At 26.3% G+C, this 23,493-nt stretch overlaps 1 protein-coding gene across 1 annotated transcript; it reads right to left on the reverse strand.

The window, feature by feature from the left end:
- Positions 1 to 17: 17 nt before the first annotated feature.
- On the reverse strand, positions 18 to 10,729 carry LOC113549674 (histone acetyltransferase KAT2B-like). The gene is made up of 12 exons (XM_026951081.1): positions 10,619 to 10,729; positions 10,091 to 10,190; positions 9,233 to 9,402; positions 7,622 to 7,756; positions 4,114 to 4,247; positions 3,835 to 4,032; positions 3,660 to 3,754; positions 3,487 to 3,592; positions 2,464 to 2,578; positions 1,001 to 1,185; positions 298 to 518; positions 18 to 232 (listed from the first exon to the last, which is right to left on the reverse strand). Exons 1-12 carry the CDS (start codon positions 10,727 to 10,729, stop codon positions 114 to 116), a joined length of 1,689 nt encoding a protein of 562 aa, XP_026806882.1. The 3' UTR covers positions 18 to 113.
- Positions 10,730 to 23,493: the final 12,764 nt, after the last annotated feature.

Here is a 23,493-nt window from a genome sequence, read left to right on the forward strand (position 1 = left end):
ATTTTTTTGGGAGAATATAAGGGGAAAGAGAGTTTGATTGGGAGAGATGTATTTTATTCATTAGAATTATTTTCCTACACCTACCTATATAATATAATAATTTAAGCTATTATTCACTTCTTCTTTAGATTGCAATACATCAACTTGGAATCTTCATAATGTGTTATATATTTATTATATTTTGTCTTTGAGATTTTCACTTCTGAACTAAACTTTTGACTTTTAAAATATTCTAAAAATAAATAAAATGTTATAATTAAATATCAATTATTAGGTATTATACTTAATAAGCCATACCAAATGTTTCTTTATCAGCATAAACCAGTAAATTCCATATTTTATGTTGAATATGATAGTCCTTTAAATAATTCATTAAACACGATTCATATCCATTAACATGTAAATCGACTTTGAACATGCATAATATTATTTCAGTAAAACCTTGAGAGTTGAATGTGCAGAAATATATACCACCAACAGGAACACCGTCTTCCAACATAGCCAATGTTTGTATTTGTCTAATTACAAACAATTACATACATAAATATTAATATAACAATAGACTAATTGACTTTGAATGAATAACGACTTTAAAAATAATTGTTTATATGTACTATTTTATCAGCCTGAAACAGGGTTCAAAACTTTTAGCGATGAAAAACATGATAATAAGCACTATTAATTGCAAAAATAAAAAGAAAAATATGCATTAAAAATTGTTTTCCTTTTTTCTTTTAAAAATAATCATTAAACTTATAATCATGATGGATAATTAATGTAAATTGAACAAATAATCAATTAACTATACAGAATATATTTAATTAAACTTAAGTTTTAATGGTTTTATTTCTCATCAGCCATCCAATTTTTAAATACTGAAAATAGATACAAGTAACTAATAATCTAGCTATCTTCTAAAAATAAAGTTAACTGGGGAATTTTTAAAGTAATAAATTTTAATAGAAAAAAAAAAATTTAATAGAAGTAACAATAAACTTACTTATCTGTTTCCAATCTTGCAATATACATATCTGGAAGCCTCGGCAACCGAGTATGGTACATATTTCTTAACTCTTTGCGGCATAACACACATTTTGTAAAATTTGACTCACAATCAAATACTATCATTTCTATTCCTAAGCCGTTTGCTTGAGTTTGATATTTATTCTGGTCTGTTATAAATCCCTAATATTAATTTAATAAAAAATTAGTAATTACACTTCAAACGTAGTAAATATTAAATAACTAAGATTTAATAACTAGTTTAGAAAAAATTGAAAAAATAAATATTGGTTGGAGATAATATAGCTTAGGTATGTATAATTTGTTTTTCTTGTTATTATAAATTTGTATGTTTTATAGTAAAGTACAATAATCATGAATAGTAAAATATATAGTAGGTATTAGCATTGAATATTGATTATTAATAGGTTACTCAACTAATGAATTAAATATACTATAATGAGCTTACCTAATGTGATCATTGGTCACATCTGGTCGTCAGTTAATAAAATCAATCATTTATTTCACTTTTATTCTTATAATCTTCAACCACCTCTTAACTATTCCACTATTCGCTCTATTCTAGACAATAGACAATCCTACCTTTGCCTCATACCCTGTTGATGTAGATTCTTAATTTATTTCTCCCTTTCTTACTTAGCAGCGTAGTTGGTGCTCTTGATCTATTACTATTAATCTTATTCTGTATCTACATACTCCATAAGATTATTACACCCCACCTTCTATATACACAATAATTATATGACTAATATGCTCTGTCGATTTAATAATTTATTTTAGTTTTCGACCACCTTACTATATTTTGCTTTAAACTTAATGTATTATGTTTTATACTTTTACAATTACATACTTATAACTTCTTCTTATATATCGTCTTGCTAATACCTATACTATACCAATACTATGTATTATAAATTATACACCTTATCAAATATCATCTGTCAAATAAATAAATATAACAGATCATCTGGAAGGTTTAATATGTTTTACTTCAATAAAATAATATATTTTATCCATGTTATTGAAACCAATTTGATCATTAGTTATTATTTTTATTTGAAATTTATTGATAATATATATCCAATTATTACAAGACTTGCATTTGTGTAGTATTACAAAATACTCTATGAATCTATGAATCAATATTTAAAAAAAAAAAAATGTCAATGAATCAGTTTCCATTCTTTGAATCCCCAACCTCATAAATATGCTGTTACTACCACTTATGAGAAAAAAAACTTTTTATGTGAACATCTTTAATATCTAATCTCAGCAATACTTCTTTGATTCAATACACTTAAAATTATTATACTATTATATAACTAGAGCAAAGAATAACCAGGTTAAATAGGCTGATTAATTGTTGGTTAGAAAGAAAAAAAATTAGTTACATATCACTTTTAGTTATATCTTAAAAATTATTTTATTAAGAATATTTACCTTTAAAGATGTGCTGGGACCAATATCAATATAAATATTTTCAAACGTATTCAAAAGGTTGTCCATTAATACACAATTGTTATTATATTTTTCATCTGATATTTGTAATACAACTCTAAAATCATTTATAAAAATATCAATTTTTATCTAAACTTATAAGTTATGTCTCAATAAATTTAAAAACAATATATTTAAGATTTAAAATATTTTCTAATGTAATACATTTATATAATTGCTAGTAATACACTCCATGTTTTAACATCTAAATACCATTTTTAAAATTTATAATTATGCAGTTTAATTTAAAACAACTTAATTTCTGAGTATAATATTTTTATATTACAAATAATTAATTATCTTAAACTTATTATCATTTGATATTATGAAAAATTCTTAATTTGTATCCATTTTATATTTTGTTACAAAATATAAATACAATATCCAAGTTTAATTAGTAAACTGGATAATCTGGACTTCTACATACTATGGATAAAACTTTCAAGACAAATTTGAATATCAATGATGTATGAAATAAAATTCCAGAAAATCAGAAAGACTTTTGTCCAGAAAAAAGCAGTAATTTCTGATTCATTGCATCCAATACCATATTCACTTGTATACAAGTATTTTTAATCACATTGTAATAATAGTACACAAATTGGAGTCTTATCTATTTGTACTTTAATAACAAAAAAAGATTAATTGTTAACAGTGGTATAATCAGTCAAACATTCTAAAGTCTAAAACTAATGAAATACTTACATTAGTTAATATAAATGTAAATATTTAGTTAAAGGTAAAAGTTGAAATTTGCAAAGGTAACAAAAAAAGTTAAAGTTTCATACATTGAGTAATAACAAACTATTTTATGTAGGTACTAAGTGTAATGTTTCAATATAGCTAAATAGCTTGTGTTATTCAATATTTTTTTTTTTTTAATTAGAATTTATACTAATAATATCAGTCCTAGCAAGTTATAAGACAGTTTGCTAGTTATAAATAAAAATTATGAATAATATTTACCCATCTATTAAGCGGTTTTTGTATATTCTTCCCTGTTTTTTGGAATTCATTATAGCTGCATTTAATTGATTTTGGATCAATTCATTTAATTTTGAGTTTAAATTATCTAAAATATAAAATGGATTAAAAGTAATAGAAGTAACTAATATGTGTAACTAAAATAAATAGCATACCTAACACTCTTTTTGGTAAAGAGGTATTCATATAATTTAGGTTCCATATTGGTGAATCGACAGTATACACTTCTTGTTCTAGTAAATCCAAAAACCTAAATCAAAAATAAAATTATGTATTACCACGGTATTATTATTTATATTAAAAAAAATATTTATTTTTAAATTTAATCACTTTGGCAAAATTTTGATGAATAAGCATTTTTTACTGAAGCTACAATTTTCAGATTCATTCAGACACCACTTGGTGAAAGATATTCTAAATACTTTTAGAGTGTATCTTAAAACATCCTGTCCAAATATCATACTGCTTGTATAACTTGGTTTCACTATTGATTGAACAGCATTAAGTGTAAGACAATTCTGTCTGTACCTTAAAAATATCATTGAATTCATTTTTAAGATTTATGTAGGAACAATATTGCAAGTAGATAATAATAAATGTATTAAATACCTCTGATAATAATAGTCATAACTGTTGTTGTATTGTAATTTATTAAAATATAGAAGCTCCTCAGGCATATACCATATCCATTGATCAAAATTTTTCAAGATAATTTTAGTGATTTTAAATGCAACTTTTAAATGCTAAAACATATTATTTATTTTTACTATAATTTAATATATTTAAAATAAAAAGCCAATACGTTTAATAAATATTTTTAATTATATATCATATTTAATCACGGAGTTGATAGGTTTTAATTTTAATACAAATTTATTTTAAAGTATAATGACAAGCTACAATTAATTTTGCATATTTTCCTAGTAATATGATAACCAAATAAAGAAACTGTGTGTCCAGTATGATATATGCTATTTCTTTAACACAAAACTTAGAATCTCAACCAAAATCCCTAATCAAATGATTTTTAAGTGATCTATAAAATATTTTTATTTACCTAATTTGAAATAATTATAAATTATAGGCATATAAAATTATATTTTACCATGGTAATTTCTTAAGTTAATCGATTTGTATTTTTTTTAAATAATTTCTTTTGAAACAGAATATTTTTATTTTTAAATACAATATACCATTATAGTATAGATAAGCGTTAGGAGTCCGCACGTATACATAAATTAAATTTAGTTTAGAAAATAAAGCAATCAATTTAGTATTAATATTTATTATTATTTTTATTAAAGAGTCCAGTAATGAAAAATTTTGGTAAACGCTGGTATAGATAGATAATATTGTCATAAGATAACAATTAAGAGTACATAGTATCCACATATGTTGTCTCTATCTTATAAATGTGTAACATTGTTATAAAAAAAAACCCATTTTTCTATAAATTTTAATATTAGAGTGAATTAAATATCAAAGTTTTGCTAATTTTAAAATGATTATAACATGCTTATTAAATTAAAATATCATAAAAATCATAAACAAATAATATTTTTAATATTAATTTTGATATTAGGTAAAATTACACTATTATTAATATAACAGAGCAAAATAGATTCTTCTGAATGTAAAATTTGCTGTTGTGTTGATTAGTCATGGTTAGATAAGTATGATATTCTCTTAATATAAAAGCACTTTATTGACATTGGTGTTTTATACAGTGACTACCAGTGGTGGATTTAACGGGAAAAAAATTTGACGCCTGGGCCCTTACCCGAAAAGGCCTCCAGACCCAATGTCCCAGTCCTCAGTCCTCACTTCTTTTCATTTCAACAAAAAGTTCAAATATAATTAGTCATTTCTTAAATTTTTGAAGTTTTAGATTGTAGCACATCAAGAAATAATTGGGATAATAATAAGAAATTATTAATAATAATACTGTGTAATATGTTCGTACTCGTACGTATATTTTATGTACAATCAAATACACACACCGGAATTATTATAACTATTTTTATGGATATTTAACGACATTATCACGGCGTTGAATCACAATAGTCTTTTTGGATTATTTCTTACACTCTCTGTTAGTACGGAAAATGCAGAATGAGTAATAAGTTTTTTAAAAAGAATCAAAGAACATCTTTGTGCCACTTTAACTGAAAATACCTTGAATGAATAAAATATACATTTTATCAAAAGATCAGTGGCAAATAAAATTAATCTAGACATAACTGTTGAAACATTTGTTGAATAGAAAGCCAGAAGACAACTTACAATTACTGAATTACATAAGTAATAAGCAAAAGAGATTTTATACTATTCATTATACCTCATACAAGATATTAAGATATAATGTTATTATTTTTAACAATATTAATTTTTTTTTATATTTATATGTTTCATTGTCTATCTAGTTTAACAATGTTGTAAGTGGGAAGGCGAGGGCAAAGTATTCACAACAATTCAAAATTATTGGGCCCTTTGGTATGGTATGCCGTCTGGGTGTTTTTCCTTAAATCCGTCACTAGTGACTACATTAAGCAATCATGGCTGAAGAACCTCTTATAGTATATTTCTATCTTTTACTACTTTAAAGCTTAATTTAGTATTCTGTTGCTATAATAATGTTTGATTTTTCATCTTTTTTATTATTATGTTTGATATAATAAAAATCAATGACATTTCAATAAATGATAATTCACTAAAATTGTGCATTATTTATAAATTATTATATTTTTATAAATTTATAGTAATAGAAGTTTAATGTTTATATTTATTTATTTAGTCCTAAGATAGCCAATAATGTTGAGTATTTATGAACATAGAAATGCTTATTAAATTAGGATTAAATGGTACCTACATTTTCACAGCACACAAGATTTTTGTAAGATAGAAACCAATCCAAAATAAACGTAAATTAACAAATTTTAGTTTTAAAAATGAATGTATGCTAGTATTTTTTCCTCTTATTGTAAAGTTTGAATTAAAATGTTGCCTTAATTAATAATTACCAATTATTATAGCATTAAAATTAATAGTTATCAAATAAAAATAAGAAAAATTATAATTAAAATAATATATTGTATAGTACAATCAAATAATAAAGGCAATTAAATTCAAATATTTTTAGATAAAATATAATCACTTAAAATAAACAATAATATACACAGAACAAATATATAAAAAAATGAATTCTACTCTTAAAATTATCTAGTATAATATTTGTTGGTAAGTAATATCATTTACAATAAAAAAACAAAAAAATCACGAAATGTCCTATGCTGCTAGTATTCTACAGTGAATTCTGACCGATTTATCTAGGCCCACTTTTATCAGATAGATCAGTGGTTCTTAACCGGTGTTCCATGGACTTGGTATAAGTGTTCCGTCAACATTTTAAAATCAGTAAGAAAAATATTAAAAAATGTATATAATTACTGTCGGCTGTGTTCCGTGAAAACCTTATAAAATATTAAGTGTTCTGTCATTCAAAAAAAGTTAAGAACCACTGAGATCAATGTCTTTACTCATGACATTAACATTATTAGAAATAACTACTAGGTTAAGAAAACATTATCTAATATACATCAAAATTCATAATTAAATCCATAGACAATAGTATATATGTTTTAGTTGACTAAAAAGAATTATGTAGCAACATAGAACACTAGGTTAAACTATAATGTATAAGTGATAGGAGACCTAAGTCAGTTGATAAAGTATGAGACTTTCAGGATAGTAAGTTCAAACCCGTATTGAATGTCACATATTGACTGCATAATAAAAATATACATACCAAAATAAATGAGATTTTTTAAAAATTATTTTGCTTTGTAGTATTTATTAATTAAATTAATTATTAATAGTTTATAATAATTTTGTAATAAAAATATATAATATTATACTACCTGTTATTATTATTTGATTATAATCAATTTACTAGAAGATTATTATTTAATTAAAAATAATCTAATATACTTATCTATTAATTTAATATTTATAGAAAACAAGTATGTATATGTTTGGTTAAATTATTTTTTTTTTAATTTTTCAGTATGACCAAAAGTATACTCTTATTTTATTTTGTATAATATTATTAAAAACTTACATAGAGATTAGGTAAGAACTTATACAAGCAAAAGTTCTTTAAAATCTCAACTATAGTTGGAGACTCGAATGGCGGTGTTTCAATTGAATCTTTGTATGAAATTAAAGAATCAGGACTAATAAAATTCTTTATTTCCTAAACCATAAACAAACACAATAAATCAAAAATTATGTAATAATAATCATTTTAAACAAATAAATAACATTTGGAATTATATAACTTAGAGCGTTTGTACATACATTGAGGAACTATAAAACAAATTTATTTTTATTCAATAAAATTCAAAATATTTTTCTTAAATTTAATATTAACTTACTTATTTCAATTGCTTACAGCATTATTTTGTCATAAAAAATGAAAAAAATGAACTTATCATTGGTATCATTATGCGGCTTTCTATCATTAGTATTGAGTCACATTTATCTCACTGTTTTTCCATTTAATTGACATAGGAAATTAAAATGAACACTAAATTATTTATTTTTATTTTCTTACAAAAAATAATTATACATTTTTTCAATATGGGAATTATTTCAAATACTTAAATAATTTAAAAAAATAAAAACAATTTTGCTACCTAAAATACACATGAAATATTATTTTCATTAATTTTTTTATTATTATTATTTTCCATAAGTTTCTATAAAAATGTTACATTATCATTCATCTTGGTTCAAGTGGTATGACATACTTTTTTAATTACTACACTAACTATACTGTATCTACATGTATGAAGTGATATACAGACGAACACCTTATAATATAGATATTAATAACTTTACAGGTTGATAAGTTATCAAAAAATATTTATAAGATTTTTTTATTCATAAAATTGAATTGGGAAGATGTCAATTAAAGATATTATAAGTCCCAGAGGAATCAAATAATATTTAAACCAATGATTTACAAAGTGCTCACTACGATACCAATAACAAGTTAATACAAGTATATCAAGTAGATTTTATTTCCATTTGAGTGAATTGTAAATTAAAGTTTTAAATTATTAGGAAATATGTGTGTTGAATATTGACTTAAAATAATTTGAATTAAATAAAAAACTACTTATATAATATTACTTGTATTTATATATATGTATATATGTATAATATTTTTACCATAAATATTATATACAAGCTAAAAACAGATTCACTACTAGATCGTCTGTTGTGCTGAGTCCAAAGTTGAGCTAGGCTCAATTGAAAATTTTACAGTAGACCTTGGTAGTGTTTAGTTATTATAACAACCAATTAAAATGCGATATGACAAACAACATAGCTGTGAATCAGTCTTAATAATATTATATGGCATTGAGTTATTACAAAAAAAAAAAAAAAAATAGAAGAAGCATTATATCATGGTAATAATACAACAAAATACACTGTTGTATTTTTTAATTCAGATAACCAAAAAATTATAATGGTTTGCGATACCCAATAATATTTATTTAACAATTTCTAATAATAATCACATTTATTTATTCATCAACTATAAATCATTATAAATAAAGTACCATAATCCATTACTTTCATTTATAATGACATATTAGAGTACAGTATTTCAAATTCTAAACCTTGACAAAACAAATTACTTATCATAATAAAATTAACTTACATGATATATGAAATCTTTACATTTCTTTAGTAAAAAATCTCTTTCATCATCAGTAGGCAACATTGATAGATATTCTATTTCGTCTCTTATGTTTTCAAAATCATTTATTAATCTTATCAAAGCATTTAACATATTCTCCGAAGCATTTACCAAATGTGAGACATGGTCATCTAAATAAAACATTAATTATACAAAAAATAATTAAAAATCCTTAGTTTATATCAAATAAAATTTGTGGGCAAAAGAAGAAATGATGCATTAAATATAATCATAAATCAAAGTGAGTAATATTATTATTATTATTATATTTAAATGCACAAAATGGCAGTAAGCGTTCATGTTAAACGTAATACAAATAAAAATATTTTTGATAATTTTGAAAAGATCATTGTATAATGATCTTTTCATGGGCTTTGGGCGATGTGCTTTTCAATGGGCTCTATTATTATATCTTTTTAAAACCTATGCGATCTGTGTAATTTCTATTGCTGTCTACTATGTCTCGTGGATATTAATTCATAAATAATTTCATTAAGAACTAGGAGTAATTTTTCCATGTTTGCTATAAGTCTTTTTACCAAAATATTTATTTGATGTTTTTTTAAATAGATTTTACTATCTTCCAAAAGATGATATATGACATAAATTATACACATTTTAACTATTTCCTGTAATTTGTGTACATAGTTACTTAATACTTTCACATTAAAAATTAATTCATCATGTTTCACTTTATTTATCCATACCTATTATATACCTATAATGTATGCAACTAAGTAACAATTAAAAAAGGGGAAAAAATTTAGCCAAATATGGTTATACATAATTATATAACGACATTACAATAATGACACTTACATAATTCATGTTTACAATCTTCATTAGCACAATGAGAATTCATCCATGCTTTTTTAGTTTTCTCATCACAAATCCATCCATGGCAGACACATCGTAACATCTATAAATTTAAATATTATGTAATAATAATAAAAATCCTAGTTGAGTAGTTCTATAACTCATCAATATGCTATATGCAATAATTTAAACAGTTATAACACATAAAAATTTTGTATAATTGTGTATAGAAAATATATTTAACTATTAAAAAGCATTTATATTGAGCTAAAAGTGTATGCTCAGTCTTTAGTGAATACCTATACAAGAATGCAGTTTCATTGTATTTAATACCTACCAATGCTAGGAATTCGTTTGGATCAAAACGTTGACTAGAAGGAATTTATACAATAACATAGGCAGTCAACGTACGATAAATTCAAAAATATTTTATTTACCTACAGGCACGTCGTGCAGACTCGAAATTGTGAATCGTTAAGCATGCGCCAAATAATAAAAATTCTATGTTATGTAGTAATATAATTATCGTACCCGACACGGCATATAGTTCGAGATCTTGGCCAGCTTCTCCATTCTGGAGTACATCACTACCACCTTTTCACGCTGTCTGAACGATTTAATCGTTTCGTTGATATCGCTCATCTTCCTGGGTACAGTCACGTAACGACCCCGCAACGATACTAATATTGTCTCAGCGCTGTTTTGATTCAAACGTTCCGTCGTCTTCCGCTGCACCCGGTCGCAACGGTTCTGCAGACGACCGCGGTTGTACGGCGGATGTAATACTATTAATAGGTTATCACACAACAATTAATAACATTATCAGACGGTATCAGTAGCGTTCGGACATCAACAACAATAATATTTATAGACAGGTACTTGCCGTTCGGTTGAAGGTGTGGAATGTAGATGTATACGGTGTTGTGATGCGACCGCGGCACCACCCGCAGGCGATGGTACTCGATAGAGACGCAACAAGCGACGTAACACGGAAGTGTTATGCGTGTACTATTTACGTCGACAGATAACGAATGTTATGATAGGGAGACCGAACGAAACGTCAACGGTAGCGACCGCGACCGTGTCAGTGTATAGACTACAGAGTTGTATTCAGGTGGAAGTGATAGAAGTAGTGATAGCAGTAATAGCAGTAGTAGTATTAGTAGTAGTACGAGTACGGCTTGTACGTGTACGAAATAGATAGTGGTGGACTGGGCGACTGACTGTCTGGCGCAGACTGACGTTTAGCTAGACTCGGCTGGGGAAGGGTTCCGCAAGTAATGCAGAGCAGCAGCCTCCGCGACGTCACCCGTCGTGTTCGTCCGAAAAACACCTGTGTAGGTGGCGCTTGGCTCCGGCGCGCATACTCAATAGACGACATTCATACTAACGCGGGTGCACGACCCCCCGCGGATCCTACAGACAAACCGCCCGGACCACCCGGCCGCGGGCGACAACCTTCCGCCCTTCATCATACCGCCGACGCGGCTGCCGTTTTCCAGTTCAAACCGTGTCCCGCGCGACAACATACACACGGAAAAGCGGTAGGGGACCCGCGAGCTGTGAGGATTCCCGAACCCCTAGATCCTTCACGCTGTACACAACAATTTCAAAAACATATTTTATTTATATTGCGCTTTATGTAAACACGAGTAAAACGAATTTACATCAACTCGACATAATTGAATATTGTCACAATATTATTTTGACACGATGGGTTTTCATTTCAATTACTGCTATGGTTCAGGACGACGTGGTCTCTTGAACACCCAAATCAATAACACTATTACAATTATTATTTGTATACAACCGAGGACCTATTAAATTGGGCTAATTCGATATCATACTCTGTTTTTATTAAGTACAGAATATAAATTATTTCGCTTAGTAATTTACTATTTGGAGAACAATATGTACGATAAAACGTCAAAATTAGCATACATTTATACCCTACAAAAATTATTGAATATGTACAGGACTACACAAAATGAGAACTGGTAAAATAGTTTCCCCGGACAGAATTTTTTTCATACTCCACCGTTGCATAGTGTAGATTTAACAAACCGGTTTCGTTGAAGTCTACGGGTTACCCCTCTACGCACTCAATTTTTAAACTATTTAGTCGCGTTACTATAATATACGTACAAGCATACCGATGCGGGAGACCTGACCATCAAAAAATTATAGAAATACCAAATTCTATGACTTTATTCATATAATGGTCCGTCTGGGTCTATGGCATGGACTAGAGTACTAGACATAATCAAATAATATTATATTATGGACTGTGGCCAGTCCCATCCCTCGCATTAGTTTATGCGGTGACAATATCGTTAAAAAACAATTGACTATACACCTGCACAGTGTATATAATATTATAGTAGTGCCAAGGCCCGTACTGGTCCACCGGGAGATTTCCCGTTGCGTCCTATTAAAACCTTAATATTATTTCCCAACCTCAAAAAAAAAAAAATGGAAATCAAGAAATTAATTTTTACTATATATAGTTTACTGTTATAAGATTAACATAATATTTTATTATTTCAACATAAGAACACAAATATTTTTTTTTCATATCCATCGTATAGTATTCTACCTAATATCTATTATCGTCGTTGCCGCATTAATCTCTGCTGCCACATGAATTTATTGCTATTTAAATAGGTACATATTTTAAATCGTGAAGTGATTGAATTAAAATTTACATGACGAATAAATGTAGTGTTATTAAAAATATTTTATGGATGGTAAATAAATTTACTTTTAAATGTCATTATAGGACGCAAGGACGCTTTAAAAAGTATAATTGTCTTAGAAGCGGTGGTCTCTTAGAAAAGTTGCTAATTTATCAAACTTTTAGATCATAGATAGGCTCTGTTATAGATAATTTTTATACCTACATACGTTAAATTAATTACCTACCTATAATTTATATTTTATGATTCAATTAATTAATTAATTAATGGCGGCACGTAAACTTTATAATAAAAACAACACTTGTAATAATTATTATGTTTCAAATATTCACTGCGGCAAAGTGTGTTTGTCTTTCCTCCAATGGTAATATTTTATATGATGTATAATAATATTTAGGTATATTTATAATACATTTTAATATATTAATATTATATTATACTTCAATTTGTTTAGAATATAGACGTTATTATAACCAGTATCAGTTGATATTTTTATTTTCATACACTTTATTCAAAATAATGATTGAAAAGACTTAAATGTTTAAAAGTTCTATTTGTTTGTGTTAGTGCTTATGATTATAAAAATATTGAAACATTTTTAATAAAACTATTTTTTTTTTTTAATAATATTTGTATGATACTACTGCTCCTTAGGACATGCTCTGGTCCAACATACAGCCCTTTTAATTTAATTGGACAATAAAATATTAAGTTTTCTTTTACTAAAACCAAAATTAATGGTCCGTCAAAGAACCTAATATAGTAATATTAATTTAAATTATTTAAATAAGACGAAATATTAGTGGACCTAAATTAGGTAAAAATATTTTTGTTGTGTAGGTTTTAAGTATTTTTAAATACTATTTATTTTTAAATAACACGAAAAGTTTTTCATGGTCTATCGCCTATTACTTGAAAAAAAAAGAAAATGAAAAATCTATGAGTGTTTCACAAAAAATAACAAATCATCATAATAACAGTCAAGTTTTAAAAAGATTATGATAGAAACACTCGGTGAAAACTAAAAACTGATGGGAAAAATAATTACCGAAATTTTAAAACAAATATATATTGGACATAATATATTATAGACAAAATTAACTAATGCTATATAATATTTTTCTTACAATTTTGTCTTCAAACTCTCTTCTCTAGTAACACTCAGTGTCTTATTATTATATGTCAATAGTATTGCTATACGCTTATATAGTCCAAGCACCTACTTATAATTGTTATTACTAATATTCTAGTATATTTTATTTATATTATTTTATGTGTATTATTTATTACCATATTATTATATTATTTTTATTTTTGATCATTTTATTTTATTTATCTTTTGTACAAGAAAAAAAGTGCGAATGGTCAATGATTTCGACGAATAGTCCGAATGCAGATTGAACGGATGAACGGTTGAATAGTTAGTAATTTATCATTTATATATGAGCTCTAGTAACAGAACCGACTTGGGGAATACTTATCGAGTATCCATCTTCACCGTAGGGGAGCATTAATGGATATTGAAGACTGTCATAGGATCGGTGCAATTCAGAAATTATTTGATGATTGTCATCATGACATCGCAGTAAAATGTCTCTTTTGTCAAATTGTGAGATAATGGATACTTCGCTCGTAGACGGAGTATTGTAACGACCACGATGTTCATCATTTGGAACTTTGTTAGAGTGAATTACCAATTTATAGTCTGGAACATTAAAAGGAACGCTTTCAATGACTGTTTTAAAATATTTTATATGTGTATTATGAGTATTTTATATACCTTTTAGGGATCTCATTAATATGCTGTCGAGAATCTCTCTTGAATTAATGTTACATCGTGTATCACGATCGAAAATAAAATAAATTTGTAAAAATTTATGATGACGCGAGCGCACAATACCTGCATTTGTTAATAGTATAAATTTATATTAAAACGAATATTGGGTATACATGTTATTGGCGTACATGCGATAAACTTTTTGGAACAATTCATATCTACACGCCGATATTAAACACAATACAATTTGACGAACAAAAAGGTAAAAAGGTCAGGTTACAGGTAGCTGTAAACTCGCGGGCCGGTGTGCCGCACAATATATAGGTACACAATTTTTCATATTTATTTTAATTAATAATAACTAATTATTTATTAACTTCATTGGATTAAATTTATGTCTAAAACTTTTTCTGTGATGCCCTCTTTAATTTTAAAAAAACTGCACGACAATCCAATAAATAGTTTAGGAGTTTATCCCCAACAAAAAAAGCGACTTAATTTTATATAGTAGTATTAAGTATTATAGATATAGATATAGACTCAACATTTATTAATTTTAGTATCTATATAATTTTAAAACTTTTGTTTTAAATAAATATATACTTACAACATAAAACTAAGTACAAACAATTAGCCAAGTTATTATTAATAATTTTTTTTAAATCCAATACAAACTACAAATTCAAATTTGGTTTTTATCCTCTTTTGTTTTTTTTTAAATACAAAATATGTAAGTTCATTCTCTTTATTTTAATGGTCTTTAAAGTTTCTTTTAAATAGTGCGGCCCAATAACCAGGTCAACTTGATATAAATATAAAATTTAATGACCCAATTATCATAGCAGGTATAACTTTTTTCAAAAAAGTATAAATTAATATGCATATTGCATACCTAATAATATATACTTTTTGGAGAAGTAGGCGATAACAATAATCTCCTACACTAGAAATATTATTTGGGTGGTGGATACTATTAATTTAATTTTCGAAACTTTTTTAAGGTCAAAGTATTTTTAAAAATTTAATTAATTAAATGGAAGACATCTCGTGTGCGTCCGCAGTTTCATCAACAAATTATATTAAAAATAATAATGTAATAATGTGTAATAATAACAACGTTTCACAAAACTCACGATACCGTTATAAAATATATTATAACCAGTCACTTTAACCAGTGATTAATTTAAGTTTTTAATTTTCAAATATTTTAGTGTTTAGTTTGTTTTGTTTATGTTGAAACTTTGTTTTAGGCGCAATTGTGCATGCCCATTCAAATCTACAACTATAATTATTTATAGGTACTTAATTTTTATAGCTATGATTGTGATTTGTGAAGCACTGGAAATGGTGAGGAAATTGCATTTCATTTTAACTTTGATAATCATTGGGTACATCTAAATGGAGTGGAATGCACTAGGCCCTAGTGACTAGGGCTATGTAAAAAATATGACTTTTTTCCATGGAACGCACTCGGGTGATAGTATGATACCTTATTCGGACGCATTCGGAACATTGAAAAATGTAATTTCGGGACGCACTCGGGAAACTCCTAGTAAATGCTTAAATGAGGAATACTAAGTTCCTACACTACAGTATCAGATTAAAGATTACGTACAGTAGTTCCTGGTGGTCCTGCAATCTATGTGCAAACTATACTAATAGTGTATTGACTTATTTTGGTTGTTGTTTATTTTTTTGAAGACATTAGCTTCAACCTGACTACATTTAATTTATAAAATAAAGCACCTACATATTTTTTTAAACTATTTATTTATAAAATGTATAATAATATATATTTTTTTGTTTTAAAATAATAGCATCTGTTTTACATTTTAAATTATAAAATATTATAATATTATATTTTATTACAAAAATAATAGTATAAATAATTTTATAATCAAATCTAAGAAATTAGTTTTTTATAATTATTAAATCATTTAACGATTTGACTATTCTTTTGTAGTAAGTATATATTTAAAATTATACGAGATTTCAGTTTGCAATGAATTGAATTTATTTTTGCATATAAACGATAACATAAGATACCTACTTTATTAAATTTATAATATTTTTCTTAGGTGTAATTGTTTAATTTTAAAAATTTAAATCTGGGTATTTAAAGTTTTGATACGAACAGTGGAGTGTTATGGGGTTACCCCGCAAAATGTTTGTTCACTACTCCGCTTGTCAAACTTTAAATATGTATAACTCATAAAGTCATAAACTACTCTACCTAAATTCGATTTTTATAAATCAAAATACTCAGGAAATTATTCTGCTTTGGGATATGAAATTAAAACTACGTTGTCATTCAAAAAAGTAAAAAACTTAAAAAAATGTAAGGACAAAAATATTTAAAATATAATTTTTTAATAAAAAAACGTTGTTTTTTAACAACTTGAAACTAAGTAAAAAAATGTTTTCAAAAACATTAATACTTTTTGAATAATGAGTGTTTTATGATAAAAGAATCACCATGTATATTTACATACAGTAAATGCAAATAACATAAATAGAATAATAATATCTATGACAAAATCATTAAATAAAAATATAAAACGGATGAAGATTAAAATCAGTATCACATTGATTTGTAAATTATACAATGTTTAAAGTTGTTTTATATTACCTACCTATTATCCATGTTGTATTGTGTTTTTAATAGTGTGAAAAAATTATATTACGGTCATGATAAAACAAAATCCTATTGTAGTGTACGCAGAATATCAAAATGATTTTATTTAAATTGTACGTGTTAGTTGGCTTCTTAACCGTCTCTAATGCAAAAACAAAATTTATGCCTAACTTGCCTTTGGTAAATCAATAAATTCCTATATTATTAAAAAAAAAAAACATATTTTGTGTTATTATAAATGTATTTAATAAGTTTTAACTGTTATATAATTTGTATTGTAATGGGGAGAATATAGATTAATTTTAACAGCAATTTATCAATGTGGAGAAACAAATGATGTACTGATCAAGGTAAATTTATATTTGAGTAAAAAGTCATCTAATATAACCGAAATCATAGGGAATTTTACAGTTGACATACCATTTGAGTTAAACATATATAAATATACAAATATAATATGTTAGAATATTTATAGTAGTAAATATAAGCGTTATAAATAATCACAACTAATACATATTATCATATTTTAATAATCACAGATGAGCGATTAGTTTGTAAGAATTAATACAATACGATACTTATACCATAATATGAGAACTCGCATGTATAATTTTTTTTACGATATAGGAAATAACATATATATTTTTACCTGTTAGCTCTCGTGTATAGGATTTTACGTTCACCTGTTAGAATGAACCAATATAAACTCGGCATAGGATAACCTGTTGTTGCAACGACTATATAATTATTATTACAGGTAGGTAATAAAAAGGTCAATTGAAATTTTTTTCTGATAACCATAAATTAATTTCTGATAATTTTTGTTGATTTATAATTATGATTAGTTAACATTCTTCATAAATGTAAGTTTAAAGTCTGATCATTTATTTCCAAACGGTGTAACTCTTTACATCTTACTCGTAGAGAAATTTTGCTCACAATGAAATAAAATATCTTATCATTTATAAAATGTTGAATCAGGAAAACACGTTTATAAAATATTATAGTTGCATCCAAAAACCGCACAATTTTGATTTTGTTCGCACAGCTTATCGGTCATTTTATAACAAATTACCGCACATTTAGAATTTTAGAATAGGTTAAAACCGCACACTATTTTTAGTGAAAATAGTGAAAAGATAACATTATAATATAAGTAGTATACAATAATCAAGTCTTTAGTTGCCACTTAAGTTGCCTATTTATTTTTAGAAGCATTTATTTTGTTTCAATTTTGGGAAGAATTTTCACGTGATGGAGATCGTATAAAGTTTTTAAATAACGTCGGCAGTCGGTTTCAACCAATCAAACTTTAAATGCTTTAAATTTTTAAAATTTTTGAATATATAAATTTTTTTTGATGAAATATGAGAATAATGAGAATAAATAATTATACATGTACATATTCGTTTTTGTTCAACGAATTTTTTGGAGTCGAAATCATAACTGTGCGGTTATTGGATGCAACAATTTTTAAAATTGTGCGGTTTTAACCTACCAAAATTGTGTGGTTTTGTCCTGTATTTTATCAGAAGTGTGCGGTTTTCGGAGTCAACGAATATTATAAAATAAATAATCATCTAAAACTATTTTTAAATAGATGATATAGATATTAGATACACATAAACATTAATATACCTAATTATTGTTTTGAAATAATAAAAAAAAAAAATGTATATTGTAAAGATTGTACAATAAATAAAACAACACCGATGTGGCGATGTCCTCTGGGTATAATATTATAAAAATTACTATTATTATATTGTTTATATTCAGAATGCGTGTACTTACTTTTAACTATAATTCAATAAATTTGGAACCAGTTAGTAAGTTTGTTATACCGTTTCATTTCGCCGCCTGCTCTTAATATCCTAATTGTTAAAGTTAATCATTTTTGTATTATTTTTTATAACAATTATTATTATGCAGTTATCGATTATCGACTTGAAAATAACGATGTAGGTATAATATAATATCACGATGTACGAGTACATGCCTATATCTATATTTTAGAATGAATGCAATTATTTGTAATGATAATAATAATAATTATTTTTATAGTTCCTGACATTATAAATAGATTTAAAACTTTATGTCTTTATCACCGAGTATTACAAGTTGAATAAAAATGTTTCAAACGTTTATTTAATATTTAAATTGTTCATATATAATTTTTTTTATGTGTTACCTATTGTGTTATATTTTTTATTTAATTATTCCATGCTGGACCGTTTTTCGTAGTTCTCTTCTTGACATAAATAGTCGGAAATGTCAAATGGTAAACTGTGTTCCAAATGATTGGCTGAATATTGAAACTAGGTAAATTGAGTTCGAAATTTGATTTGAATTTGTATGTTCTAAATATATCTACTTAATTTTGATTTTTACGTACAACATTGTAAACTAAAATAATTATTTTTAAAAAAGTACATATTTAACCACGCGTGTTAACACTAATAGTCCTAACCCTGTAAAAGTGAAAAGGAAAATAAAAATGTGCTTTTGGGAAAATCCATAAACCCTATTAAAATCTGGAACAGAATTTAATCACAAACATGCAAGGTGTTTCAGACTCAATTAATTTACCTAGCACCCAACTAGTGTGTAACCCATTACGATGTTTTATTACCCATCTACCCACAAGCTACCTGTGTTTTAATAATATTAATAATAGGTACCTATTTTTCAGAAGAAAGAGACTATAAAACAATGCGTTTATGAATTTGGCGTGTTGTTGGACTGAGAAAAGTAAAAGTCAATTTTTGAATCAAAAATGTTCGATACAGTGAAAAGTAATAATATTAAAAATACATTTCTTATCGATAAAAATGATTACGCATCACTAATTCAAAACTAATAACATCGTATACAGTTATAATAATATATACAATTTAACATGAACAAAACCAGGGATAATTCAATACTTCAGAATTTATGTATAACATTGTCTTATTTTCGATCATATAGATTGATTTTTTTAAAATTACTAATACTTAAGTGAAGCTTTAGATCAGATTCTTTATAGTCATATAGACAGTATTAAATATTACCAGGAAGTAAAGGGAGGAGATAATATATTTTGTTACGTAAAAGATAGTCGATAGATGATAATTATAATTAATATTGTCAAGGTAAAGGAAAAAATGGATTCCTATAATATAGTGGAATATTATTCAATTATGTTTGTATTAGTGTAATAGTGTACAATGTACATACATTTAATTTGAGTGACGTGAGAAAAAAAGTAAATATATTTTTAAACTGACGCAATTTGTTTCTGCTACCTTCACAAGTACATAAAACTAATGACTAGTGACAAATCCACAACTTAAACTACCTTTGTGAGGTTATCATTATAAAGCGTAAACTAAGCCACCGCACTTTTATCTTCAACTATGTTTGTGTTACGAGACACGAGAGTGCTGTCAACTGCTGTCGCATCTACACGTAATGAAATATATTTTTTCATAAAATAGTTATGCCAAATATGTTTTCTTGCAACTACGAAATTATTCAAATTCAAAGGATATACTTAAAATTATAATGAATAAATACTCCTAGTCTTTGAGATATGTCAATATATATTGCAAATGTCTCAATATGACTATACCATTTACAACGTATCAATATTGAATTTTGATAGTAATAGTCTCCAAACAAGAACGTAAAAAATATGGTTTAATAAGTACACTATTCAATTAAAAACAAATATATAACATGTATATATTCATATATCAAGTGCATTCACGTGTGGAATATGCTGATAATGTCTGGAGGCCAAATGGGACAATGCAGGAATTTTAAAAGGAAGGGGAGGGACTACAAAATAAATAATTAATATAGTAATAGTAAACAGTTATAACAGGATTGTGTTTTCTTATTTCTTACTCATATTAAGTATAAAACATACAAAAATATATGAAAAAACTAACAAAAATAATGGGTAATAAAAAACTGGTATCGGAATGTTAGGTAAATGAACGATCTTTGAATTCATGAAAACGTCAATTCAGTTATAATCATAGATGATAGTCGATAGATATCTGTGGACTATGCTTGTAAAATAAAGTAATAAATAAGTAAATACACGATTTAAGATAATATATTAAATCGTGGATAAATATAAAAATAAAAAATAATAATACGGGCAATGTATTATGTAACCTGCTTCAGTATGCCACTGAATGATAGTAACAATAAATGGAAAAAGACCTAAAGGATGACCTAGGCAGTGGTAGAAGGATACAGTCAAATCAAACCTACAAAATTGGACTATAGAGGAAAGTAAAGACAGAGAAAGGAGGTAGAAAATAGTAATGTAAATTGCTGTATACAAACACTCTTATTGATTAAATATACATTTTAAGTTGTATATATATATATACATATACATAAGTAGCTGATAAATTTCATGCATCAAAAAGCGATTACGACCACTACAATGTTGTTAAATCACGACTTACAACTACTAACGTGAACTTATGATTATGAAAAATACTCGCTCGATTTAATTACAAGAATTATATTACGTCATTGAACGCCGATATAAATTTATATCATTATGGTATAATTACTTTAATTCTACTGCTTTTATCGCATGTCTTTGGGACTTAGACACACATCATTTGCGGCGGCAATGCAAAGGTCAAAATCCTTTGGTGAAATACATTTTTAATGCAATCCTCAGTAATGATAAGTTTTTTATTTTTATTGTTTTTAATTAACATGAGCATAATGTGTTGTTAAACAGGCGATTAAAAACGACAATCGTTGATGTGTGCAGATTACAAGTACAACCGATATGGTCTTATACCAAAAAAGAGTAAAAGTATATAATAATATTGTATTCAAATATAATTTATTATAATCTAAACTTCGCCAATTGGTTTTCTACGATAGTCACGTTATTTCAATTATTTTAATACTCATAATATTTTTATTTGAGTCTGAAGCCACAAACCTTGTCTGGAATCTATACATTTTTCAAGTTAATCAATTTGTAAAGTAAGCCAAATTAACATATTATTGGATTTAAAAAACGCAAATAAATGCTTTCCGCAATCTAAAAAATGACATCCTGCCTTGTACATCTATACTACACATTAAAATAAATATGATTTAATTTTTTTTTATTTTTTAATTATATATTTATACCAATGAAAACAATATTTAATGCAGTATTGTTGTTGTTGTTCTCAATGTGAGTGTCGTCGACGTTCGTCTTCTTTCGGGGAATTAATTATTAAAAATATGGCCAAAACACGTTCTGGTATAGATGGTACCGGACACAGGTATACTGTTATCCCACTTTTATAATATAGTATCAATTTTATCATTTTTTCTCTTACTAGTTTATCTTTAAAAAATATTTACTTTCATCGTAAAAATTACAAATTACATAAAACTGTAGTGCTGACAACATTATATTATCTTGACATACCAGCTACGTGGGCTCGCAATACGTGCTCCCTACCACCCATAATCCGGCCGAGTAAGAGCTGATATCGAAGCTGGTTAAAGGTCAGACACGTGTCAGTTTTCGGCGCTACATTATTGATTTACACCCAAATAATATGGGTGGCCAAATCCACAGTTAGGTTGCACAAGAAGAGTGGTAGGGACGAGCTGTATACTGCGTATTATTCGGATACCTACATGGCTACATGTCAAAGTATCGCGCAAATATTGTCGTGGTAAAAATATCGTGTATACAAAAATATTGCAATAATATAACATATTATACTTTCATTGCAAGTTAAGTAAAATATAATAATATTGTTATTAATAAATACAGTCATATATAATTAATAATTTTATAACACATAGTTAATATTTTAATTTTTGCTAATTTATATTCGTTGGTATTGGAAACCTATTATTTTTATTTTCTACAGCTTAAAAATATGTCATATGAAAATAATAATACAATATTATACCAAATAACCTACTTGTTGATCGAATAACACGCATATTTTTTAGCTGGACTAACATATCACCTTCACCAGAGTCCAATTGTAATTGTAGTTATCTAATTTTGTAAATTTATTTTTTACTCGAGAAATTTGTGTTCATCTACGTACATTTATATTGAAATGACTGAATAGACGAATAGTGGATACTTTCGGTTATTGACATTTCCTACACTATTCAGAGTGGCGGAGAGGGGAGGAGGGTGAAATGAGGTATGATATTCATAAAGGATAAATGTGTAAAAGGAAAAATTATGCACTAAATTCAATTAAATTATAATATTATTATTTAATGTTTTAATGGTATAATAATTTTAATATTTTATCAA

The sequence above is a fragment of the Rhopalosiphum maidis genome, chromosome 4 (genome assembly GCF_003676215.2).
Source record: "Rhopalosiphum maidis isolate BTI-1 chromosome 4, ASM367621v3, whole genome shotgun sequence".
Taxonomy (NCBI): domain Eukaryota; kingdom Metazoa; phylum Arthropoda; class Insecta; order Hemiptera; family Aphididae; genus Rhopalosiphum; species Rhopalosiphum maidis.